This window comes from Papio anubis, chromosome 5 (genome assembly GCF_008728515.1).
Source record: "Papio anubis isolate 15944 chromosome 5, Panubis1.0, whole genome shotgun sequence".
Taxonomy (NCBI): Eukaryota; Metazoa; Chordata; class Mammalia; order Primates; family Cercopithecidae; genus Papio; species Papio anubis.
Window position 1 is genome coordinate 162,640,079 of NC_044980.1, and position 26,897 is coordinate 162,666,975.

Below are 26,897 nucleotides of genomic sequence, written 5' to 3' on the forward strand. Positions count from 1 at the left end.
GTAGAAACAAGGACTTAAAGTATTGAGGTAGTTTTCCCTAGCAACAAAGATTCCTGGAAAAGAATAAATGCCATTTCCAGAATTTTGCAACTTAGCTTAAAGCAGTGATTTTCAAATTATGTTCCTCCTATCCTCACTATGCTTTACCATAAATGTGCACACACGCGTGCATGCACACAAACACACCTGCACACACACACACACACAGTTCCACCAGAGCTGTTCTACCTTTATATATTTTATATGTTGGGCTCCAGGTAAGACTTTCTTTGAACAAAGAATTCTGCTGTTAAAATAATTTGAAAACCACCAATTTAAGGAAACAACTCTGGACGGATTTCCTGTAGATTTTGAATTTTACCTAAAGCACACTGGTGGTATGACTTCACTACCTCCAGCTCAAAAGGGTCTCAGTGCCAGTGATTCTGGTCTTAGCTATCTGGATTTGTCTTTATTTATTTTTTATTTTTTGAGACAGAGTCTCGCTCTGTCACCAGGCTGCAGCACAGTGGTGCGATCTTGGCTCACTGCAACCTCTGCCCCCCAGGTTCAAGTGATTCTCCTGCCACAGCCTCCCGAGTAGCTGTGATTACAGTGTGCGCCACCACGCCCAGCTAATTTTTGTGTTTTTAGTAGAGACAGGGTTTCACCATGTTGGCCAGGATGGTCTCAATCTCTTAACCTCAGGATCCACCCTTCTCGGCCTCCCAAAGTGCTGGGATTACAGGTGTGAGCCACCGTGCCCGGCCTCCGGATTTGTCTTTAATTTGTGTTCTCCAAAGATGAAGAAAAAGTTTGGCTCACTGCAAAATCTAGGGAGGGTGCTGAAGTCCACTTTGAACCTCTTCAAAGGAGAGGAAGGGTTCCTGTCATTGTGTCTCATCCAGTCTGCGTGTGTGTGTGTGTGTGTGTGTGAGAGAGAGAGACATATGAATTAGCTGTATTTACAGCACTGCTAATTAGATTCATTTTAATAAGAGTTTATTTGCTCAATGACCTGAGATGCTTTCATACAGTGAGATTATTTCCTTCTCAAATACATATTTGGGAAAATGATTATAAAATTGCTACATCAATGGTACATTTACTTCTTTATTCCCAAATATGAAATTAATAGTGCTTTATTTTGAGAGCATTTTCACATCCCATATTCATCTTCCACTGATATTTGGGAAACGGCATTCCAGCATTCAATCTTTAAGCTTCCATTTAATGTAGTTAATGAAAGGCTGTGTCCTTTCCCTTTTCCTCCCTCCAAAATATAATAAAGAAAAAATTTAAAGAGCCGACAAGCTCTGAGTTCCTGTAAAACAGAATGACATGTGTGCTGTGCTTCATTGTTTCAGGACTTCTTGATGGAGACGTTCATCATGTTCAAGGACCTCATTGGAAAGAACGTGTACCCTGGAGACTGGATGGCCATGAGCATGGTTCAAAACAGGTGAGCTGCTACCTGCTTCTATAAAGCTACCTTACCCAGCCCTCGCTTCAAAGATCACTTATTTCGAGTTAAAGTAGGGACAATTTCTCCCTGCTGAAAAGAAATTAAAGTGTTAAGGCATCCTTTCTATCTTTAAACCCAGGGAAAGACTCCTCACCAATCTTGAAGCTACTCAAAAAGTCCTCGCCACCTTCTCCATTTTTCAAATCCCTGTTAGAATATCATACTTCATCTCTGAAGCCTTTCCTAAACTCTTGGGACAGGAGATCTTAGAAAAGCATTTTAAAATATATTATTTTAATTTTTAAAAAAATAATAAAATATATTCTGTGGCATGATAAAATAAGTTTAGGAAGCATTAATTAAATGGCTTTGAATAGATTTCCATGCTGCAGGACTTCTCCGAGCTTTTAATATGCTAATGTGATTTTTTTCTAAGAAGAGGATTTAGGATACAGCATTCCATGTGCCCATCCATTTGCACATAGAATGTGCATTTGCTGTGTCTATGTGTATATCTATAATACCTGTTAACACTCCTAGACTATCAGTGTAACCCAAGTATAACTTAGATGTCCTATGGCGCATCAAGAGATAAAAGTAATTCTAATCAGTTTCAGTCTTTGCTGCTAGATCTCTTATATCATTTCACCAAAGTAAAATCCAAATTATAACATTCATTAATATTTTCTAATATTCCCTTGGGCTTATTTCTAATATTCCTTGGATTTTCCCAAGCCTCTCTCAGAACCTGATTCCCAAATCCTGTCCGTCAATTCCTTTAAAACAGCATCTTCTTGGCTCTTCTCTTTTCTTTCTCCCTGCTTTCCTTTGGCTTCTTTTATTTGTTTTAGACTCTTTCATGGAAAGTCCTTCACATTATACTGGTGTCTAGTTTTATCTCCCTCTACCTATTGCCCTTGTTTTATGTCAAAAAAACAAGCATTGGGCTGGCAAAGATAGAAATATCTCTAGAGGGCAGAATAAGGGGAGAAGTTAAAAAGACAAAATCAGAATTCTCTGAAGTGAAAGGGAAAGAGGAAAGACTAACTCAAATTTGCCCAAGCAAAAAGAGAATGTATTAGCACAGATAACTGAAAGAACCCTGAGGTGTGGCTTCAGGCATGGACGTATCTAGGTGCTCAAAGAGCAATGAAGAGAATCTGTGTGTGTGTCTCTCTCTGCTTTTTCTGTTTACCTTATTCTCAGGCAGATGCTGTCTTCATAGTGGGGAAAATGGACTCTAGAAGTTGCAGATATATTCCTTGTTGTATTTTCAATGACGATAGAATGAAAAGACTTCTTTTTCTATAGGTACAGAAAAAATTCTGAGGCCAGTCTTCAAAGGTCTGGCCTGGGCTACATGCCCATCCATAGACCTCTGCGGCCAGCCGAATGAAATGTACTGTTAAATCAGGCTTGGATTTCATGACCCGCCTTTGGAACTAGGGGTGGGTGGTGTGGTCAGTTCTACCAAAACCACAAAGTCAGGGGATAAGGAAAGAAGCAGGGAGAGTAGTTCTTCAAAGGAAAGTCTAGAAGTTGTTACCAGAAAGAGGACTAAATGATGGGCAGCTGAATGCACAGATATCCAGCCTTGATCCAGGGTCTTGGGACTAGAGCCCTGGCCAGGCAACTTCTCCTTCTGAGATGTCTAATGGTCCTTCTGGAAGAAACATATGCTGGGCCCCGTGGGAGTGCTTTGAAGGAATATCTCCTCCTGAAATCCCAGCTTGATTCAAACTTTAGCCATTTCTGGGGACAGGCCCCTAGAAATGATACAATAATCCTTGTTTCTTTATACCTAGAAAATTAGAATGTAATCTCCTAAGGGACTTAATAAATTGGAAATCTCTCCTAAATAGAAATAATAGATTTGTATCTCTTAAGGGTCAGCCAAGTACTTATTTTTTTTTTACATTAAAGAAAAAAGTTAGACTCCGGAACACAGCCTGGGCTTCAGACTCTTTAATTCTGCCACTTTCTCTTTCGTGGGAAGTCTTTTAACCTCTTGGAGTATTAGTTTCCTAGTCTGTAAAATGGGGATAATGGTAGTTTCTATTTCATGAAAATTGCGTTGTGTGTATAAGGATAGAATGAGTTACTCCTTAGCACAGTGCCAGTATCAAGGAAAAACTCAATAATAATAGCATTGATATCACTAGGTGATGACAACAAACTTAGCCTTGGACTAAAGAAGCATGTGTTAATGTCAACCAGAAAAGATTACTTTTTTCTCCTTGCAGGCACATAGCTTAGTTCAAAGATTTTCTTCATCTTCTAGCCAAAATGATCTCTTATATTTATAGAACACATGAAATGTTCTCACTATTTTTGCATTTTGTATGATATTATAATAGCTAACATTTATTAAGTACCTAGATCCATCACTGTTGCAAAGGCTTCACATGTATTAGTTCATTTAATCCTCCCAATAACTTTATAATGTAGAACAACTGTAATTCACGTATTATATAGGAGGAAGCTGAGGTGCAGAATAGATAAGTAACATACTTCCTGTTGCATTGCTGAAAAGAAACAGAAGCCATTTCATTGAAGCCAATGCTCTTAATCTCTGTATTATTATTATTGTTTTATTTATTTATTTATTTTTGAGACAGAGTTTCGCTCCTGTTGCCCAGGCTGGAGTGCAATGGCGTGATCTCGGCTCACTGCAACCTCCACCTCCCAGGTTCAAGAGATTCTCCTGCCTCACCCTTCCGAGTAGCTGGGATTACAGGCATGCACCACCACACCCGGCTAATTTTGTATTCTTAGTAGAGAAGGGGTTTCTCCATGTTGGTCAGGCTGGTCTTGAACTCCCAAATTCAGGTGATCTGCCTGCCTCGGCCTCCCAAAGTAATCTCCATATTATTAAGTGCATTTTGCCCAGAGAGGTGAAACAATTCTCCAAGATCATGCCACTAGTAAACAATTTCAACCCAATTTAGATAAACAGAACATATACCATGACTTATCCCAGACCAGTATTCCCCAGAATACCATTTTCTTTTCTCCAAAAAGATGCAACTTATTCATGTGGTCAGGGCCAGCTTCACTTGTCAGTGTGTCTGGACATTCCAACTAACTTTTCTTCCTTCCTTCCATGATCCGCATGCTATTATATTTGGCCTGTTTTTATAATTTTTCTATTATCACTTATGATTTCTGTATTATGTATGCATTAGTCATCTATTATTTACTTATCTGTTTGTTGGAAAAGGGAGTGGGGTTTTCTAGATTTTAATGTCTCCCCAGCTGTGTACTGTTTGTGTATGCAGACATAGTGACACATCTCCTGCAAGAAATACTTCCTGTTACAGCGTTTTTCTTTTTGGTAAGCTGCAACACTGAGTAAGATCTGATTTACATGATGTCGTTAATTTTTAAATGATCGAGTTCTTTATAATGTTGTAAATGAACAAGATTATGCCTGGAAACCTCTTTTACCTCTCTTCCATCTGCACCTCACTCTAGAAATCCAACATTTTAAGGAGGCTTAGGATTTATACACATCCCTAAAGTTACCCTAAATACAGTTAACCACCAAATATTTATTGAATTTCATGGGCATCCAAGGTTCTAGGCAATGGACAGGCCAATTTAAGCTATGGTCCCAGAAGGCAGAGGGCTTCTGGTCTAGCTAGGGAAACAGTAAATATTCCCATGGAAATGTAAGCTGCAGTTGCTGTCATGAATTCGGAGCCCAGAGAGAGACCAGAGGCAGAACAGGGCAGTTAGGACTTATGGTTGCCTGGGTTCAAATTCCATCTGAGCAAGTTCCTTCACCACTCTGGACTCCGTTTTCCTCACTGTAAAATGTGGCTAATAATGATACCACAAAGGATATTTCTGGGAACTAAAATGAAATAATATGTAGAAAGTAGTTAGAATAGTGTTTGACACATAGCAAGCGCTTCATAGATGTTAGTTAATTTTGCTTTCTCTTTCTATTTCTATGGTCTGGATATATCCAAACTACTTCACTGAAGCGCAAATCTGGGCTGGGTCTTGTCTACCTTTTCATATGGTGGTTCCATCAATGTGCTGTTGAATCACTGACACCCATTTTCCCTTCATCCTACTACCTTAATTTGTAGTGATCATTCATTTTTGGGGTCCTCACCTCCATGTAATCCAGAAAGAAAAAACCCTCTTTCTTTCTTTTTTTTTTTTTTTTTTGAGGCAGAGTCTCACTCTGTCACCCAGGCTGGAGTGCAATGGCACAATCTCAGCTCACTGCAACCTCCACCTCCTGGATTCCGGTGATTCTCCTGCTTCAGCCCCCTCAGTAGCTGGGATTACAGGTGCACGCCACCATGCCTGGCTAATTTTTATATTTTTAACAGAGACAGGGTTTTGCCACGTTGGCCAGGCTAGTCTCGAACTCCTGACCTCAGGTGACTCACCCGCCTCAGCCTCCCAAAGTGCTGGGATTACAGACATGAGCCACCATGCCCAGCTTACCTCTTCATGGTTTCCTTAATCAGCAAAGAACACCTAATCCTGACATCCAGCTGGCTGCAGGATCCCGATCCCGAGAGCCTGCTGCATCCCTAACTGGAATCCCAAATTATGCAGAAAATGTTTGCGGGCACTTGGGGTGAACTGTGTGTTGTCACTGAGCTGGAATATGCTGATTCATTCTAACCTTTTGGTCCATGGAGCATTTTGTGTGTTGTAAAGGAGGCACTTAAAGGCTCTGTGGGAGAATGGATATCCCAGTGGCTCAAGAGGAGGGATGTCTATGTCGTCCAGCCAATGCTTTCATCTTTAGTTCTGACCAGTAGAATCAACTACATCCCATGAATAACAGGGGATTGTGATTTGGATGAATAACAGGGGATTGGAATTTGGAGAGGCCCTTTCTCTCCCTTGGTGAATCTCACCAGATAGGGCATATCTGCCTCCTCTCCCCTCTTTTATTCACATGATACTGCCTGTGGGCATGGGTCCATGCTGTGTTGTCACATGGGAGTATCATCAGCCTCGTATCCTCCTGCCCCAGAACTTCGAGGCAGTGGGCAGTTAAGGATAACTATAACAACAACAGCTGACATGTACTGAGGACATCTATGTGCAGGCACTGGGCCCCTGCTTCCTGTACTGCATCTCATTTAGTCTTCACACATGGCTCCTTTTACAGATGGGGCAATTGAGATTCACAGAGGTCAACCACCCAGCCCACGGCTGCAGCTCAGCAGAGTGGCTGAGTGGGAAGGTAACCCTGGCTGGCTTGCAGCACCTGTAGGACTCTGTGCACCTTCCACTCCTGGGCCCAGGCCAGGGAGTAGTACATGTAGTGTGTATAGGCTTATTCTCGGCTGCCTCCTGACCCCAGGATTTGTTCTGCCACATGAAGAGAAGTAGGAAGCTGGGGACTCGAGCCAGCAGGCTCTGTGAGGCCTCACACGGAACAGTTTTCAGGATAGCAAGCCTGGGTTTGGCTCCTCTTTCTGCCAGCTTCTTCCTACTCACGACAGCTGACTTATCTGTTCCCTGCTCTATTGCATATGGCTTCTGGTTCCTCATGGAATCATCTGCCCATGGCTTCTGCTCAAGGCTCAGATTGCATTCTCCCTCCTTGTGGGCTGCTTGAAAGGATGGATCTACTTCTGTCCAGGCTTGGGTATCTCCATTGCACAGTACTATACCCATAAGACCACCCATGGGCTGCTGGCCAGCCCATGCACGACTGCTTTGAGTCACGTGTTGGCCCTGGACCCAGTCAGCTGTGGGCAGGCAGCAGAATGATGTGGACGAAGTGCGAAGGGCTGCGTGCATGGCAGGCATGAGTGGAAGCATGCCAGTGCCGGAAGTTCAAGGAGCCAGTGTGTCCTTCTGGTTAATTGGAAACACTTTAGAGAAAGACAAACCTGAGTTTAGGTCTGGACTCTTCTGCTTCTTTGCTGTTTGAATGTGGGGAAATTATTTGCTCTTTCTAAGGCTCGGTTTCCTCTTATGTTAAATGGGTATAACAGTAGCTCCTACTTCAGTTTATAGAATTAAGTGAAATAACGTTTGTAGAGCTCTTGGCACAGGCCATATGAATGGTGGCAATTGATACTTCCATCATTGTTATTATTAATAAAGTGAGCTCACGGCTTGGATTGAACAGAATTACAGAGATGTCCTGTGGACAGAACTGCCCTGTGGTTAAATACCTAGATTCTGCAGACAGTGTAACTACATGTAAATCCTGATTTTACATGTACTGCCTGGGCTTTTGGGAAAGTTACCTAAACTCATGTCTCTAAAGTGGAAACCGTATCTAATTCAGAGATAGGTGAGCATTAGAAAAACAAAAGCAACAGAGGAAAGAATCCATGCAAAGCCCCTAGCGTGGAGCCTGGCAGGCAGTTGAAAACCGTGGTTGGGATTGTTCTTCCTCCTCTATAGCCACTAAGCAACACAGATGAGACACAGGAAGTGCTAGGTTGAGATTTGATAATGAACTTTGTTTTCAACAATTCAGGTTCATTGTTGACAGTAATAGAGTTGAGTGTGTTTTCATCCTGACCCACTTTACCATATGAGTGCTTAGGCTTTAAGTACAGTTATTGCTGTTGTTGTTGTTGTCGTTTTGAGACAGTCTCACTCTGTCGCCCAGGCTGGAGTGCAGTGGCGTGATCTCGGCTCACTGCAACCTCCAACTCCCTGGTTCAAGCAATTCTCCTGCCTCAGTCTCCCAAGTGGCTGGGATTACAGGCACATGCACCATGCCCAGCTAATTTTTGTATTTTTGTAGCAGGACGAGCCACAGACAAAACCTCTCAGACACCGAGTTATAGAAGGAAGGGCTTTATTCAGCTGGGAGCATCGGCAAGCTACTGCCTTAAAATCCAAGGTCCCTGAGTGCACAATTTCTGTCCCTTTTAAGGGCTCACAACACTAAAGATTTCACATGAAAGGATCGTGATTGATTTAAGCAAGCAAGGGGTACGTGATAGGGGTTGCATGCACCAGTGGTCAGAGAGAAACAAAACAGGGCCGGGAGTTTCACTATGTTCTTTTATACAATCTATGAATAATATCGGTTTCTAAGTTATGAGTTGATTTTTAACTACTGGGGTTAGGCCAGGCAGGCCCAGGCCTGGTTTTGGGCCTGGCACTAGGCTGCCTGTCTTTGGTTTTACTTCCTTGTTTTTTTCTTAAAACAGGTACTGAGTATAAAACAATATAAAACAATATGAGAGGGTCTCTCTCTCTCCTCATTTTTAGTAGAAACGAGGTTTCACCATGTTGGCCAGGCTGGTCTCGAACTCCTGACCTCATGATCCACCCATCTTGGCCTCCCACAGTGCTGGGATTATAGGCGTGAGCCACTGTGCCTGGCCTATTACTGTTTTTAAAAAAATAAGAAAAATGAGAAGAAAAATGCCTTATTTTTCCAAACCCAAGCATGGGCACCCAGAGTGAAGTGATATTGTGATTTCCAGTGTGTGGCTATGAAAGGCTCTAGAGAAAGGGAGGAACTTTGATTTACCTGCTACTAATCTCCCTCGTCAGCACAGGGGCAAATCGGTTTGTGGTCATTAGACTGGCCTTTGAGGCTGGAGACAAGTTTAAGCTGACAACCAAAATAATGACTGTTCCTGGAATGACTGATAGCATTGTTGCTGCTGAGAGTGTGTGAAAGCCCTCACTTTGGTATTGTATTCGAGGTTCTGAGATGTTTACATATAATGTGACAGCCACCCAATGCATTTCCATCTGGGGGATCAGATAACTCATCTTTAAGGAGAGAATACAAAATACGATGTTGTTTCAAAGGCGTATTGGTGAATAACAGACTAACAAAACCACAGAAATCTCCCTTTGTGACAGCCTGATGGGGTGGCAGATTTTGTGGGATTTTTATTTCTGTTTTTGTATGGTGCTGCCTGCCTCAAAACTGGCTGCTAACTGAGCCCTGTCCTCTGTCTGCCCTGTTGTCTGGCTCTTGCCTTTAGAAGAATAAAGCAGTCCAGAGGGGTCTGAAGCTACCTCAGCTAGCGACCCTGTGAAAAAGGTTCCATTACTGCTATTTCACAAGGGAGGAGACTGAAACTTCAGGGGTTATATTAACATGCTCCAAATCCACACCGCTGGAGAGTAACAAAGCCAGAAGTCACACCCATTTGTGTGTGTGTGTGTGTGTGTGTGTGTGTGTCCAAATCCTGTGATCCCAGTGCCAGGATGCACTGCCTTCTGTGTTCAACAGTCATGAAAGTATCTTAGTGAACACCTGGCCCTGCAGTGCCTGATGTAGCAAATGCTGCAGATCCTCCACCCACCATCTCTTGAACCACCCAAAATCTGCCGGCAGCTTCGGTGGACATTTCCCATGCGCCCTGAGGCTTTCTTTCTTCTTTCTTTCCCTGGGCTTTGTCTGGCTACAGAGTGCTCAGCTCACCTACAGGACAGGCCAGAAGTGACAGGGACTTCCTGCCCATTGGAGCAACTTTCAACCAGTGAGGGGGCTGGGGGCTGCTGCTAAGGCATAAATAGCCCAGCCTTTTTGTTCCCTGGGAGGGGACGCTTCTTATATGCATATGTGTTCTGTAAAGTCCAGGTGTAGGATATGAGAGAAAGACATAGTCAAGGACGTTACCAAAATTGTTTCCTTTTCTCCCCCGACTCTGAGCAATTGGAAGAATAGAATTGTCCTTAACTTAGATGGGAAGACTACAGAAAGAAGTATTTCAGGGTGGGTGTGGGGAGGGCAAGTGGTCGGAGTTTAGTTTTTGACATGTAAGTTTGAGATGCCTATATGTTATTCAAGTATGGATATAGATGAGAGAGCTGGAGTGCAAGCTGGTGTGTAGGTGAGAGGCCAGGGATGGAGATAAAAATTTAGGAGTTAAATTCATGTGGACTGGGGAGTATGTGAGAGCATAGAGGGAATCTGTGATTCCCAGAAGAGTAGAATCTACTAAAGGAGAGAGATGTTACTGAGTCATACAAGTGAATCATCCTAGACCATGATGAACGTTGGGAACGGGAGTTGCAATGAGGATCCCTTCGGGTACACATGAGTGCAGCAGACCCTGCCCTGCAGAAGCTCATAGTCTGAAAGAAGAGATACGGCTGCACACAGACAGCTGGATATAAAGTGTGCTCATACGAGGGGTGCCAGAAATAACCTCAGAGAATGGGGGTGGTCTCAGTCACTTAAGGCTGGTGGGATGATGGAAAACTAAATGAAGAAGGCTCTCGATCTGGACCAGGAAGGGTAATGACCATGAAGAATCCTGACTTTCAGAAACGAGAAGGTGAGGGACATTCTACACAAAGAAAGAACATAGACAGGGATTTGGGAAATACCAGAAACACAGGGTACTAGCAAGAAATAATCTTAGAAAAGAAGGTTGGGGTCCCATCATGAGGGGAGGGACTGTCCAGAGAAAGAGCTTGGACTCACCCTGTAGGCAGTGGAGAGCCATCAAGTCAGTGATTGATGTGACGGAGCTGTCCTTTAGAGGAATGAGCTTTCCAGGATGAAGAGACAGGAGGCTGCAAGACCAGTCGGAAGGGCTTGGCAAGGAGGAAGGAGAGAACAACATGGACAGGAAGACACTTAAGGGGAAATGCAAATTGACAACAAGTACCAAAATTATAAATGTGCATGACATTTGACAAGTATTTTTTTTTTTTTTTTTTTGAGACAGACTCTTACTATTGCCCAGGCTGGAGTGCAGTGTCATGATCTTAGATCACTCTGCAACCTCCACCTCCTGGGTTCAAGGGATCCTCATGCCTCAGCTTCCCAAGTAGCTGGGATTACCGGCGTGCACCACAATGCCCAGCTAATTTTTGTATTTTTAGTAGAGACAGGGTTTCACTACGATGGTCACGCTGTTCTTGAACTCCAGACCTCAAGTGATCCGCCCACCTTGGCCTCCCAAAGTGCTGAGATTACAGGTGTGAGCCACCGCACCTAGCCCATTTGACCAGTATTATTACTTGGAGGAGAACAGTGGAGAAGGGGTATATATAGCAGGTATATGATATACACAGAAGAGTGATCATTAGAACATTGTTTATTACAGAAAAATACTGAGAAAAAAAACCCAAAAAGATCCATCAATAAGAAATGGATTAAACAAACTGTGATACATCCATACAGTGGAATGCTCTTCAGTGATTAAAAAGGATGAGATGTATCTACATTCATTGGCATGAAAGAAGCACACAATTTATTGTTGAGTAAAAAAGACAGACTGTGAAACAGCATTTGTTGTTTAGCCCCATTTATCAAAATGATACCCTTAAAATATCATTTGTTTACATACATCTAGGGAGACCTTTGAAATTATGTTCATCAAAACGTGGATGACAGTTTTCGATCGGTGATAGGATGTGGTAGCATGTTGTTTGTTTGTTTGGGGGTGGGGAGGTGATTTCTCTTTAGCATGAATTTTCTGCCATAAGCTTGTAATATCTTAAACATAAGACAATGCAAATTTTCAAAAAGAAGTCAAACAGTTATTGAGTTCTTGCAAGGTAAACAGCCCCAGGTCTAGAGTGTGAACAGTTGTTAATCTACATTAGCTCACCTCTCTAAATCGGTAATTTGGCCTTTGAGCCTCTCCCCAAAGAGGGTAAGGGAATTTCAGTCTGGCACAAGGACAAAGGAATGTAAGACATCATGCTCAGATAGTCTGGTAATTTTCTGCCCTCTTCCAGGGTCTTCCTGAGAGCTATCAACAAGTTTGCAGAAACCATGAACCAGAAGTTCCTAGAACACACGAACTTTGAGTTCCAGGTGAGTATGAGGCACCAGAGCTACCCTTGGAGCTGCCCAGGGCGTCTCTGACATCTTGGGCTGATCGCTCCATCAGACACATCCCAAAGCCTACAGAAGCTGTCCTAGTCTTTCCGGGGATTTCCACAGAGGGTTGTGGCTGGGGAGAAAATTCTCAGGCTTTCAACCAGGTCCTTGATTAAATAGTCACCAACTGATCATCATATGCAAATGTGACTGTATAATGGATCTTATGCTAACAAGGAGACTTGCATTCATTCATTGTCAGAGTCGGTACCACCTTTTAAAAATGTATCACCTTTTTTTTTTTTGCTTTTCTATTGCCTGGAGCCAAAAGAGCAGCCAGTCATAGACAATGAAAAATGATTTACAATCAAGTTCTTCAGTACAACTTTGTGGCTTCCTGATTCCTTCGAAAGTCAGTTTTAGTGCTCAGCCAAGACCTGGGACCTCTAAGAGATTCAGGGCCCTAAAAGTATGTGCTTGGGGCAAACAGAATGACACACCTGCCCAGGTTCAGGCCCAAGAAGAACAAACTCTGTGGGAAAGTCCAAATTGCTGCCTCTGCCTGGAGAGGTGAGAGGGAAGGCCCCCTACAAGAGGATCCCCTCCAGGGAAGCCTCTGATCCCTTGCATCTCTTGCAGTGGGGGCTTAGCACGTAGGAGACACTGAGCTCATGAACTGCAATGATGCTGTTTTTTCCTTGCTCATCTAAGTTGTTCAGTTCCTGTCTGGGCTTTCACCTCTCAGAAGCTGAGCAACTTCAGGCAAGGCCTGGACTGTATCCATGCCTCAAGTGAGTCATCTGTAAAATGCAGCAACTACCCTTTCTACTTCAAAGGGTTTTTCCAGAACTGGAATGTGACAAGGGGCTTGCTGGGAGAACCCACTTGTAAGGTCCCATAAGTTTCTGTTCAAATGTTTCCTCCTTAAAGAGGCCTCCCCTGCCTGACTCCTCTCTGAGGATCACCCCCACTGACCCCACGGTCATTATGCAAAACCACGTGGCTTCCTGGAGTCTCTTCATACCACTAAATGTCATTAGAAATCATCTTTCTTGCTGGGCGCGGTGGCTCAAGCCTGTAATCCCAGCACTTTGGGAGGCCGAGGCAGGCGGATCACGAGGTCAGGAGATTGAGACCATCCTGGCTAACCCGGTGAAACCCCGTCTCTACTAAAAAATACAAAAAACTAGCCGGGCGTGGTGGCGGGCACCTGTAATCCCAGCTACTTGGAGGCTGAGGCAGGAGAATGGCGTAAACCCGGGAGGCAAAGCTTGCAGTGAGCTGAGATCCGGCCACTGCACTCAAGCCTGGGCGACAGAGCGAGACTCCGTCTCAAAAAAAAAAAGAAGAAATCATCTTTCTTCTCTACGTGCGTATTTCCTCTCTTTACTCCCATAGAACTTAAGCCTCATGATTATAAAGACCTTGAACACACAACAACTCTATGCTCTGTGCCTGGCACATGGTAGGTCTTCTTGGGGAGGTGATGTCTGGGCTGAGGACTGTGAGATTCACCCTGCTGAGAGCACCAGCCTATGAGTATTTGTTGAGAGGATGAACAGGATCTCTGAAGAAGATTCTCTTGAACTACCTTGCATTCAAATCAGGCAACTGAGCGACAATGAGAGCCATGATAAAATGAGTAGCAGCCATTTTCTGATGATTAATACATGCCAGATCTCACAAGAAGCACTTTAAGGGCATTATCTTTCTCAGTGTTTACAGCCACCCTACAAGTTAGCCACTATTACTAATATTTTTTCTGCTCTAAGGAGGCAGGAAGTAAGACTCAGAGATAATAAGGAGACAGCCTGGTGTCACCGAGCACATCAGTGCAAAGTTGGGACCAGAACTCAGTGGTGGCTGACACCAAGGCCCACACAGATGACAACAACCACGTGCCAGATATAGACTTTCACCCCTGCAGGGGGTTGACTGCCCGACTGGGTCTGGGTGAGAGTTTCTCCTGGCATTATAAATCTTCGACACGGGAACAAAGAGTATCTCTTTAGCTGGTTTGAATCAGGAGAGATGCTCGATTTCCTTCCAAATGTGGCTGAGATGCCTGCAGGCCCTGGTCGCGGGTATGTTCAGGGAAGTTTCTGCTTTTTGGGAGGGGCAACTTGGAACACCATACCTAGGGGCCAGAGGTGACAGGGTTTGGTCCATATAACTGCGAGCTAGTTTGTTCATCTCTTTCCGTGGGTGTCAGCAATTGCAGCCTCAAACTTGCTTTCCGACTTCACTCTTTTCCATGCTCTTAGATGGCAATTTTCCAAGAGAAGCTCAACTTCATTCCTTCAGGGCATTCCTTTAGGTTTATATCCTGTTTTCCTGAAAGAAAATCTGTATTTGAGAGATGCTCAGAGATTGAGCGTTTCATACATGAGAAGTACGGGCTTACAAGCTGAGTGACTTTAGACAAATTACTTCATCTCTGTGTGCCTCAGTTTCCTCAACATTAAATCAGGATATTAATAGCAGCTATGTCATTGGATGGTTGTGAGGATTAAGTGAATTCACATAAAGCATTTAGAACAGTGCTGGGAACATAGCAGCCGTTTAATAAGTGTTAGCTCATTATAATAATAGTAATTTTATTATTTGGATAATGATTATGATGATCATGCCCCTAAATGTGTCAGGGCTGGGAATGGATGTCAGTCCTTGATAAAAGGACAGGAGGCCTCTTTCTGGTTACCACAACATTGCCTGGGGCTGTCACACCCACAAGATTCTGTAAAACAGAAGAGTGGCCAACATTACACAATAAAGTAAGTCTCTTTTCCTAATGAGGCTTCCATAGCTATTTATTGAAAAGTACCCAAGAACAGGATCATTTTCCAACCTTATCTTTGTTCTCCTACCTTTTCCTCCCTCTGTGTGAGAATGGATTTGTTCTCTGTACCCTGCCTGGAACACGCCTTGTCTCCTTCTTACGGTCTCATTAATTATGCATTTAATATCAGCAGGAACAGCATCCATCACTGACTGCTGCCTGTCTTGGCAGCCACTGACCAGAGGAGGGGCAGGTGCAATGAGATTATCCCTAATATCTTTCCCAGAACTGTGGTTTTGTGATTCAAAGGGCAGAAAGTAAGAAGCTTGGTGACTGCCACTCTGTAGGTGACAAGAACTGGGAATTATAAAAATGGTGTTTTCTGCTTGCGGCTGAGATCACTTGCATTCTAGGCCCTATTCAGGATGCTGGTCCTTGGTGTCTGCATCAGTTCACGTGGTCAGGGAAGACAAAGAGAGGATTTCAAATTCAAATCAGCAAGAAATTGTGTTCAAGAACAATTCTTATGGGCCCAGACTATTGCAACACGCTTCAGGGAACTCAAGCAAAGAACACTGCCCTACCCTCAAGGATCTTGGAATCTTGGTAGAAGGCTATATAAATCCATCTTCTAGCATCCAGGCTTTTGAAGAGGGTGACTAACTTTATTGGGCATCTACTTAGAAAATTTTGATTGTCATCATAATCTTGTTAGGTTGGGATATACCCATTTCACTGGTGAATTAACTGAGCTTCAGAGAATTGATTGACTTTTCGGTTAAAGGTCATCTAACCAATAAATGGGGCTGCTGGGATTTAACCCCAGGCTTGTCTGCACAGCACATCCTCTTTTCACTCTTCCGCTCTGTCTCTTAGGAATTGGGTGCCTTTGGATTCCAGGAGACAGCTTTATTTAGATCCAGAAGCACTCTCTGCCCTTTCTAATTCTTACTGGCACTGGGATAGAGAGCTCTGAGATGATTGGCCGGAAGATGAGACTCTCCATGTTGAAATCTCTGATTGGCCCTGAAATCAGAGATTATACTTGGACTCCAGAAAGACTCTGTCTTGGGCAGCGCTGTGTTTGGTAGTGAGATGATTCTCTCTATTTGGGGATGCTCTAATTGGCTCTAGGTGGTGGCCATTTCTGCCTAGGCCTTGAGGCATTTTTGGATTACCAGCCTATCCTGGGAACCATTTTTGATATCCTGTGAAATGAAAAACTTCTAAAATATCTCTAGCCTTTAGTAGAGGCGTGAGGGCCACCTTGCTCTTTATAATGGGAAATGTAACCGGTGATGCCAAAAACAGGCGAAGGAGAGACACACACAGAGGGAGCAGTCATCAAAGCCTTGCAGCCTCCCATAGCGCCCCCACAGGGGGACTCATGGTGGGATGGTTCCACAGGCAGAACGGTGGGCACATGCTTGGGTGCAGTTTCCCCAGCCCTGCCTGCTTCAGCTTTTAGGCCCCAGACATCCTCTAGTCTGATATTTCTCACCTGAGTCCACACCTGGGGCCTTCGACTCCCAGAACCAGAAGCATCCGCAGAGTGGTCATGACAGCTGTGCCTCTGCCCCAAAGAGGAGGGCAGGCTGACTGCATCTCAGCACCACTGCATGCTGCTTTCTTTTTTTAACTGAAATTTGAGATAAATAATGATTCCAGGTCACTGAGAAAGAATCCTGATTCTTATTTTAAAAACCCTTGATCTCTCTGCTATAAGGACTGTAGTCTTTATAAACATCAGATGGACCAGTGAAAACCGTAACCAACAACAAAGTGGAAAGGACACTGAGAAGGGAGAAGAGTGATTTCAGCAGAAGAGCAGGGCGGTGAAGAATGCAAGACCTGGAGTCAGATAAACTGGATTCAGATGCCACCTTCACCATTTTGTAGCTCTGTGATGTCGGGCAAGATATTGAACCTCTCTGGGCCTCAGTTTCCTGATCTCTAAAATGGGGAGAATAATTATACAAATCTCATAGTTTTTTTTAGGGGGTTTTAACCAGAATGCATGCAGTGTGCTTGGTTCATTAATGAACTCATTCAAAAAATAATTTCCCAAGCACATGCTGGCTCAGACATAATGTGCGATACCATATAAACAAGAGTAAATTTAAAAAGAAGGTTCTTGCTTTCTCGATGCTGACAACCAGTAGAGGAGACAGAAAATAAATTAATTTTGTTGAAAATATGACATAGATGTTGTGAACAGGGTATAATATGGGTGAATAATGGGTGAATTCACTTTGCTTGGATGAGTGGAGAAGGCTTTTTTGCAAGACTAAGAGTTTACTAGGCAGTGATTCTCTCGTCTAGTCCCTACAACCACACCCTTTAGATACTATTGTCCTCCTTTTCTAGGTGAAGTTACTGAGACTCAGAAAGGTAGGGTACCTTGTCCATGATAATGGAAGTGGTAATTGAATTGAAACCCTGGAAGGCAACCTGACAGTGTCTATAAAAACAAAGACAAAAAACAACAACTAAACATGCACAGACCCTATGTCTTAGAAATTCCAGTTCTAGGAATGTATACTACAAATGTAGTTTCCCATGCATAAAGATGTTTAAATAAGGGTGTTGATTACAGCATTGTTGCTAGCGGAAAAAAAAAAATTGGAATCAAGCTAAATGTCTATAAATAGGGAATTTGGTTAAAATTAAAGTACATTCTCATAGAATACAATGTAGCAATAAAAGAGAATGAAGCAGATCTGTATATGCTAATATAGAAACATTTGCAAGATATATTGGTAAGAGAAAAAAGCCAAGTGCAGCAGACTTTTAAAAAAGATATCTATACATACATTTGTTTATGCATAAAAAAATTCTGAAAGGCTATCCCAAGGAATTGTTAACATTTTCTTCTGGGGAATTAGACTTGGATCCAAGGTAGGATGGAAAATAACTTTCTCCCATTTAATATTTTCTATCATTTTTTAAAACTATGTGTGTATATTACTTTCATAATTTCTTGAGAGTTAATTAAAAGTAACTAAATTCTCATTATACCCACTAGCAGTATGACTTTGGGTGGTCTTTTACTTTATCTGGACTTTACTGTTTATCTCTGTGCAATATGGTAGTCAGAACAGATGACACTTAAATTTATTCCAGTTCTAACCCTCTATTGTTCTATCATTTCAGAATATTAAATTCCCAATCAGAAATCACCTCATCCCTTCCCCCAGGGCAAAGAGACCTGTGCATTTTGCTAAAGAGACACTGTAGCTTCCCCTAGTCAGCTGAGGTAGACATTTAGTAGAAATATCACCAGGCAGTTTGTAGCAGGGCAGAAAGAAAAATCTGGGACCCTTTGAAGAATTTCTCTGACAATACAGCAATTGATAAATAAATATTTTCTGGAGCCCAGCTGTATTCAAGTCCTTGTGCTGAGCATGGCATTAGAGATACAAATAAATGGAAGACAAAATTTTGGTACTTGTGGAGGTTACAACTGGAGAAGACAGGGCATACAAATTCTCCACAACCAATGCTATCATCAACACCACCATTCCATACACTGAGTGCTTAGTGTCAAGCCTGTAGTGGATGCCTCATTCTCATATTATTGATCCAGTAATTACAATAGTCCTTTACGGTAGGTACCATTATTTTGGGTATTTTACATAAAGGAAAATGAGGCTCAGAAAGGTCAAGTAACTAGCAGAAGGCAACCCAGCTAATAAGCAATAGAAATGGTTTTCACACCCTGGTCTGCAACACACTGACACATGTCCTCTTGACCATCAGACAGTGCTGTCATGAGAAACGAATGGAGCACAAGGCCAGGTGCAGAACAGTGGACTAACATCCATGATAGCACACAATAAGTGCTCCTCAAATCAGGAAGTGATCAGGCAGACCCAATATGCCCTGCAGTCTAGGAAGGCTTCATGAAGGAAGCGGGTCTTGAACCCAGCTTGGATGTAAGAATAGGACACAGTCACTGCAGGTATGAGAACCACTGTGAGTGAAGCCAAGGAGACCAAAATGCTCCTGTGATCTCTGTGGAGTCTGAGCAGACCAGCCCACCTCAGTGGGCAGTTGTCGAAGGAGACAGCACTGGGGACCATGGAAATTGTATGAGACTTTAAGAGCCAGGTGAATGCATTTGGATCTGATTCTTTGGGAACAAGAGTGAAGAAAGGCTTGGGGCAGAGGCCTTATAAGTATTCAGCAATATCTAGTTGTGACCACGGCTCACCTCTAAGAGCACTGCACAGAGCCACATACTGTGACAACCTCCTCTGAGTTCCAGAAGGCATTCCCACAGAGCCCCATGGCCAGAACTGGGCAGGGGCTGTGGGTGAGGTACTTGGATGTGCCGTTTCTGATCCACTAAAAAGATGAGGCACAGCTATGGCCTCATGGTTCATAAAGGTCTTCCAGAATGGAAGCCAAAACCAAAACAAAACAAGGTCCACTCCCATGACATTTGAAACATATGTCCACCCAGAGATTTGTACAGAAATGTTCATAGCAGCATAGTGTCAATGCTATGATTCATAATAGTCAAAGACTGGAAACAACCCAAATGACCATCGGTGGATGAATACGTAATCAAAATGTGTATATCCATATGGTTGAATATTATTCAACAATAAAAAATGAAGTACTGATCCATACTACAACATGGATGAACCTTGAAAGCATTACACTAAGTACACGAAATCATACATGAAAGGTCATATATTTTATGATGTCATTTATATGAACTGTCAGAATAGGCAAATCCACAGAGACAGACAGTACATTAGTATTAACAGTTTCCAGGCAGTTTTTAGCAGTGCAGACAGAAAAATCTGGGACCTTTTGAAGAATTTCTGTAACAATATAGCAATTGATAAATAAATATTTTCTGGAGCCCAGCTGTATTCAAGTCATTGTGCTGAGCGTGGCATTAGGGATACAAATAAATGCAAGACAGGATTTGGGTACTTGTGGAGCTTACAGCTGGAGAAGACAGGGCATACAAATACTCTACACCCCGTGCTAACATCAACACCACCATTGCATTTACTGAGTGCTTGGTGTGTGCCAAGCCTGTGGTGGATGCCTCGTGTTTGTATATGTTCCAGGGACAGGGTAGGGGAAGATGTTGGTGGGGAGAAGAGGGACTGACTCTTATGGGTAGAGGGTTTCTTTTGGCGCGATGAAAATGTTCCAAAATTAGACAGTGGTAATGGTTGAACCACCCTGTGAATATACTAAAAACTAAATTATGCACTTTAAAAAGTGAATTTTATGGTATATAAATTATATCTCAGATTTAAAAAAAAAGAAAATCAGGAATGGGATGACAGAGAAAATGCTTTTTTGATGGATTCATTCAGGGTAGAATAGAGAATGGCAAGAGGCTCAACCATATTTGACATGTCTTACGTGTTAGGTGGCATTTCTGAAATTATTCTCACGAGTAATTATAGATTGACTTGCTTTGTTGGATACCTATTTCCGATGTACCTTGATTACTCTTTTGCTGTCTGCTAAAATCAGAGATTTCTCACTTTCATGGAAACACTCATTTCCATGTCTTGTGGCCACGGTTTTCTCTTGCCCTGGCTTGTTGTTTCAAATTCTCATCTTCAATGTGAGAAGGTGTAAGCTCCGGACATAAGCAGACCAGAGCTGCACATTTTCACAGCAAAGCCCTGGAGAAGCTGCTAAGTCACTGGGGTGCCGGGAGGAAAGGCAGTCTGAAGGGGTGTGGACAGGAGACCCAACCTGCCACATGTGTTTACATAAACAAAGTTGCTATGGAAACAAGGAGATTTGATTCCAAATGTTACAAGAACCTTTGGAGGACTTTGAGGAAGGGAGTGGCATGATCTGATGTGTTTTTGTTTTTGTTTTGAGATGGAGTCTCATTCTGTCTCCCAGGCTGGAGTGCAGTGGCGCGATCTCAGCTCACTGCAACCTCCACCTCCTAGGTTCAAGGGATTCTCCTGCCTCAGTCCCCTGAGTAGCTGGGATTACAGGCATGTGCCACCATGCCCGGCTAATTTTTGTATTTTTAGTAGAGACGGGGTTTTGCCATGTTGGTCAGGCTGGTCTCGAATGATCTGATGTGTTTTAAAAGGTTCTTCTGGTCTCTGCATGGAGAGCTGACTTTAAGGGGGCCATGAGCCAAGAGGCCACTTCACTGCATCCCAAGAGCAGTTTGGTTTTTGGGGCCCTGGGTGATAAAGGTCCAAGTAAAGAAAAAAGCATTCACTCAACAAAATGTAAACTGCATGAGGCCAGGGATCACTGTTTGTGTAACCGCTGCTCTGTCACCACATTGTGGCAAGGCCTGGGCACTTAGCAGATGTTCCAGAAATATTTGTTAAATGCATCCCCAGCTGAAGACTGACCGTGGTGTGTTAAAAGAACCCCAGATGTCAATTGGAAGGTCTGGATGCAGATCTTAGCTCTGCTGTGTGTATAACAAGATGAGAGACTTAGGCGAAATACTTAACCTCTCCAAGCTTCAGTCTCCTCATCTGAAGGAAGCTTGAGATGAGGAATGAGAGCTATCAAGTGTTGAGCGATGAAAGGAAGATGTATGGGAAAGTTCCTGGCCCATAGTAAAATTAGAGTGCTTGTGTTGCTTCTTTCAAAGGCTGGAACCGCAAACCCATTTGAAAGTCATACTCTGGGCAGCAATCATGATGTTATGTTATCAGTGGAAGAGTTGCCTCTTTTATAGTCTTGGCCATCTGCAAACACGAATGAACATCTTTGAGTTAAGGATGAAGGTCTCAATGGCAGGATGATTTCTCTGGCTAATGTTACCTATCCTGTTGCTACAAACACTGTTGAGAGGGGCCGAAAGTGGGTGGGCTTTGTTCAGCAAAGCTGTCTCCCACCTGCTCCTTGCAGGACCTTGGCATCTTGCAACAATTGCCCTTGAGCACCAAAACCCTAGGTGGTATCACTGGCTTTGGTACCAAAGGAACCACTGGAATAAAGAAAAGCACAACAGCAATGAGGCTAGCAAGGATTTTTGAGCTCTTACTGTGATTCATGTCTTTAAACACCTCATTTTGTGTCATCTTTATCACAGCTTTCTGCAGTGGGTACCAGAGTCACCTCAGTTTTGCAGACAGGTTCACCGAGGCTCCGTGATGAATCCATGGATTGTAGATCCATGGTTTGGACCTATAATATCTCTGGTTCTGTAGCCTGTATCAATATTGCCATCAGTGTGGCCAATCTTTTGAGCAGTCACCATGTGCTGACTCCTTTACCTGCTCTATTTCACTGCAAGCTGGTGGAGTGGGTTCTAGTATCAGTGCCTCACATTTAGCACTAACAGATCAGGTACGTGCAAAAATCCTTACAAGCCTGCATCTCAGCTGGGCCAGCAGGGGCTGTAACTGAACCGTGCATCGGAATCACCTGAGTGCTTATTAACCTGCAGATTTCTAGGTCCCACCCCTAGAGGTTCTGATTCAGTAGGTCTGGGCAGGGGCCAGAGAATTTGTATCTCTAACAAGTTCCCAGGCGCTGCTGCTGCTGCTGATCTGGCAACCACACTTTGAAACCATCGAACTAAAGGGAAAGAAAAGGCAAAATATTTTAAGACAGAATGGATTGCAGGTTGGTCCTCCAAGCTGTCAGGTGAATTAGGGAGGACTACCAGAGAGGCTGTGAATCCCTGAACTGTCTTACCCTTCATCACCCTCTAATTCCAGGGCAAGAAACAGCTCTCCGTGGCACTCAGCTGGGGCAAGTTGTCTTTCAAAAAACAAAACAAAGCACAAGGACAAAAAAACAAAAAACAAAAAACAGCAACAAAAACAACAACAACAAAAAAAACTAAAATTCTCCTCTTCTCCCAAATCCTGTTGTCTGAGAGTGGACATGGTAGTGCCTAGAGAAATCCATCCATTGTCCTCACTTTGGCCAGGATGTTAATTTCAGAGTCAGTGCCAGTTAGAAAATTGCAGTGGGCACAATTAAACTGGTTCTGCCTCTATCTTCTGCCATCTTCATAAATTATTCACACTACCCAGCGCTTATGCCTTCCCACTTCAGACCCTCTCCATAACTGTTCTCTGCTCTTTCATTTACAGCTGTGGAACAACTATTTTCATCTGGCAGTGGCTTTTATCACCCAGGATTCTCTGCAGCTGGAGCAGTTCTCGCACGCCAAGTACAACAAAATCCTGAATAAGTAGGTTGCATTTTTGGATTTCCTGAAGAGGGGGAGGTCCATGAGATCCTCTGAGTTGGTGCCTGAAGCAGAGGTTTTTGTTCCTCCTAGGTATGGGGACATGAGACGGCTAATTGGCTTCTCCATCCGTGATATGTGGTACAAGCTTGGTAAGTAGGCACACACATCCAGATACTCACATCGGCATGCACCAAACTCCTTGAAGACCATCTATTGGAGGGCCACAGGGGTTTTAGCAGTGGGAGCAGGAAATAACAGTTCATTACTGTGTGTACCCCGGTTCTTAATAAGCGCCTGATTGTAATCTGAATGAGAGGGGGTCCCCACACGCACACCTACCCCCAACCCTGCAAGCAGCTGTGAATATGCTTCTGCTTGATGCCTCCAGTGGGTTACAGATCCAAATGGAAATTTGTAAGATGGACCAGGACTGTCATGGGAACTCATGTGCTCACACATCACACGAATGCTTGCTGCTGATTGGAGGGTCATTCTGCATCCTGTATAGCATGGTCCACAAAACATACTCCAACGTCATGGGGATAATTGGTTCTCTGAAATATGAGAGGGTCTTTTTAGCTGAAAAGTGACCCCATAAGCTGTCTCTGCCTCAGGGAGCTGCAGGAATCCTGTATGGTTACCTGAATGATACCTGTGGAGGGAGGGATGGAACCAAGGAGGCATTTATTGAGACTCTGAGTCAGTCCCATGCTAAGAAGATTGTATTTAATCTTCACATCACTTCCTGTAAGATGGAACTCTTCCCCCATCCTTTTATTGATCAGGAAACTCAGAAAAGGAAGTAACTTGCTTGAAATCAAACAGCTGGAAGCCTCCGAGTATGGTTTTGATTCCACAAGGGCAGGGGCCATAAACCTTGCTCATGGCCTGCATCCTCCTCTATAAATATGTGCTGAAAGGATAGATGGATGGATGGATGGATGGATGGATGGATGAATAGTAATGAATTTTTTTGTTTTTCTGTCCCTCCTTGACTCTCTGATTCTAAATTGCTCTGCCCTGGGTGTGACTGTTGACTTTCCTACAAGTACTAACTGTGCCCATCTCTTGGATTTAATTTTTGTTCCCTCTTCAGACTATGCTTCTTGCTTCCCCAGACCTCTTATTGTCTGCCAGTTCCCAGGGGTTTTTTAGGCGGTAGTTGCATGCCCCTTCCAGCAAGTTCTAGCCACTGTGGAGGAAGCATAGTACAGTGGAGAGACTATCAGTCTGGGTTCTGTGGTTGCTGGTAGCACCAGACTCAAGCTAAGAGAAGTACAGGCTGGATAACAGGGAGGTTGCAGGTTGGCTCACAAAGCCCAAGGCAGAGCCGAGGACCCAAGCCCAGAACAGACTGCCACATCTTTGCTTTGGGCCTTGCTCTGACATTTACAGGCTGTGAGGCCTAGCATCACCAGGCCTAAGGTGGGGAAATAAGCACCCTCACAGGGGGCTTATGAGGGTCATAAGAGCACAGCTGGGGCAAGTGGAGCCATGGAGGCCACCACCCCCACATCAGAGTTTTTATCATTATTGTCATCCTTGCCCCATCAGGATGGAACCTAATTTTTCTGTTCTCCCTGGCCTCTACCCTCTAAGATGCCAGTAGCACCCTCCCTAGTTATGACAACCAAAAATGTCTCCAGACATTGCCAAATATCCCCTGGGAGGAGGGGTACCACCTCTTCCCTGTTTTTCTAGAAAGGCATGTCTTTCTCAGTCTATCTTTTGTTTCTCCACACTGGGTAAGGACTGGGATATAGGAAATAATTGATGTTTCATTTACCATTGCTTTGCAATGATAGGGGAATGGGGGGACATCGTGTAAGCACAGGCCCATACGACAGCCGGCACCTGACCTCAGGGTCAGGAACATGAGAAGGAGTAAGGGCCTGCAGCAAAGTGAAGATGACATGCCCATGCAGAGAAAAAAGACAGTCGCTGTTCCTCTCCAGTTAATTGCTGTCCTACTGAAATGCAATCCCAATGTTTTCATACCTTTCAGTTTTTCGAAAGAAGCCAGGAGACTGGGTTTTTCAATGTATTTTCCAATTTATGAATACTAATGAAAACTAATTGAAAGTTTTCAAAACATCAGATGTGCTCAACACATGATGGACCCAGATTCAGTTCACTTCCAAGTTTGCATTCGCTGTTCTACAACAGCAGAGGCTGGATAAAGCTGTGGCAGGCTTCCTTCCCCAGCTCGACACCCCAGGCACTGCCAGAATTGCAAAACAGGGATCTGTGCTTTGTTTGTTTGAAGTCCTTCCACATGGCCTGCTCTTTTCTGAATGTCCTTCATTGCCATTGTTTTGCACACAGAAGATTTTATTTAGATATAGATTATGTTTTGGCAGGCATTCCTGCACTCCCAATTATGCTGATGAATGAAAAGATGTTACCAAATATTCCACCTGCTTAGAATCACAGAACGTTGGAGCTAGAAGGGCCCTTCAGAGATCGTACTGTCCAGCATTTTTCAAACATTTATTTTTAGCTGAGGACCAATAAAAAAAAATTCTCATGCTTAATAAGTAAATTGGATGAAAATAGAGCTATTGTAATTGAAGTGAGGTGGGAGACCCAGAGCCCGTTATAACAGGCTTCTCTTGAACTTCCCTTGTAGAGGGTTTTCTAGGGGGAAGCCCTGAGCACTGCAGAGAACAGTTGGAAGCAACTGATCTGGTCCAATTCACTGTTTTACTAATGAGGAAACTGAGGTCCAGAGAGAAGGGGTTTGTACAAGATCATGTAGTGGGTTAGAGGCAGAAACTGGACGAGCACCTTGGCCAGAGTATTTGCTCTGAAGCATCACAGACTCCCTGCTGTTAGCAAAAACCTGTAGGATGAATTAATGCAATTAAAAGACATATCCGTCAGGGGTTGGGAGTTGGTTGCAAACAAGAGGCATTGACTGCAGCTGCGTTAATCAGAGAAGGTATTTATTAGAAGAGCAAGAAGGAGCTGAAGAACCAGGCTTCTCTTATTCCTGGCTACCTGAATCCAGGATTCAGTGTTTTAGGATTGCAATTTGCTCGATTAACAATGCCTTGTAGCAAGTAGCAGCCACGTGGCCCAAGTCTGTCCCATGAGAATCAGCAGAAACATACCTGTTACGGCTACAGGAAAGTTTTTTTTCCAATTAAAAACAAAACAAGACAAAAACCAAGAGGCAAGGAGAGGACAGATTGAATGAACAAAACACATTTTTGCCCATAGGCCTCCCCTTTCTTTCTTTCTGGAAAACGACAATATGGCTGGAGGGGCAGTAGCCATCTTAAAGCCATGAGGACAAAACTCACATTCTGAGGATGAAGGAGCAGCTCTGGACCAGCCATCTTTTGGCTTCTTGTTAAACAAGAAAATTAAAGCTTCAGTTTAGTCATGGTAGTCAGATTTCTGTTGCATTCCTGATACATCATCTAATTCAACCCTGCTGATTGTACAGGTAAAGCTGCCAAATGAGGCCAAGAGAAGCACAAGGACATTGCCAAGGTCAAAAACAAGTCAGTGACTGAACTGAGGCTAGAAGAGCCTGTCTCTTGATCCCAAGTGCAATGTTCTTACAAATAATTTTTTTTCAAAGTGTATGCAAATTGTTTCAAAGGGCATGAAATAACCAATGATCTATGTTTTTTCAAAGACTACTGATAATGAGTAAATCATAATGCATGTTAGTTTTCTAAATTTTGTTTTAAGGCCAGAAGCAATCAGGGCATCATCATCACGATCATCAGTATCATCATCATCATCT

General features: G+C 43.4%; 1 protein-coding gene across 6 annotated transcripts in view; it reads left to right on the forward strand.

The window, feature by feature from the left end:
• The window catches only part of DOCK2 (dedicator of cytokinesis 2), a 433,369-nt gene that overhangs the window by 335,967 nt on the left and 70,505 nt on the right, over nucleotides 1-26,897 (forward strand). For all 6 annotated transcript variants that reach the window (XM_021940250.2, XM_017960117.3, XM_021940247.2 and 3 more), the window contains 4 exons: nucleotides 1,347-1,441; nucleotides 12,110-12,188; nucleotides 23,040-23,140; nucleotides 23,231-23,289. In XM_021940250.2, the coding sequence (XP_021795942.1) occupies nucleotides 1,347-1,441; nucleotides 12,110-12,188; nucleotides 23,040-23,140; nucleotides 23,231-23,289 (334 nt within the window). The remainder of the gene's footprint in view (nucleotides 1-1,346; nucleotides 1,442-12,109; nucleotides 12,189-23,039; nucleotides 23,141-23,230; nucleotides 23,290-26,897) is intronic.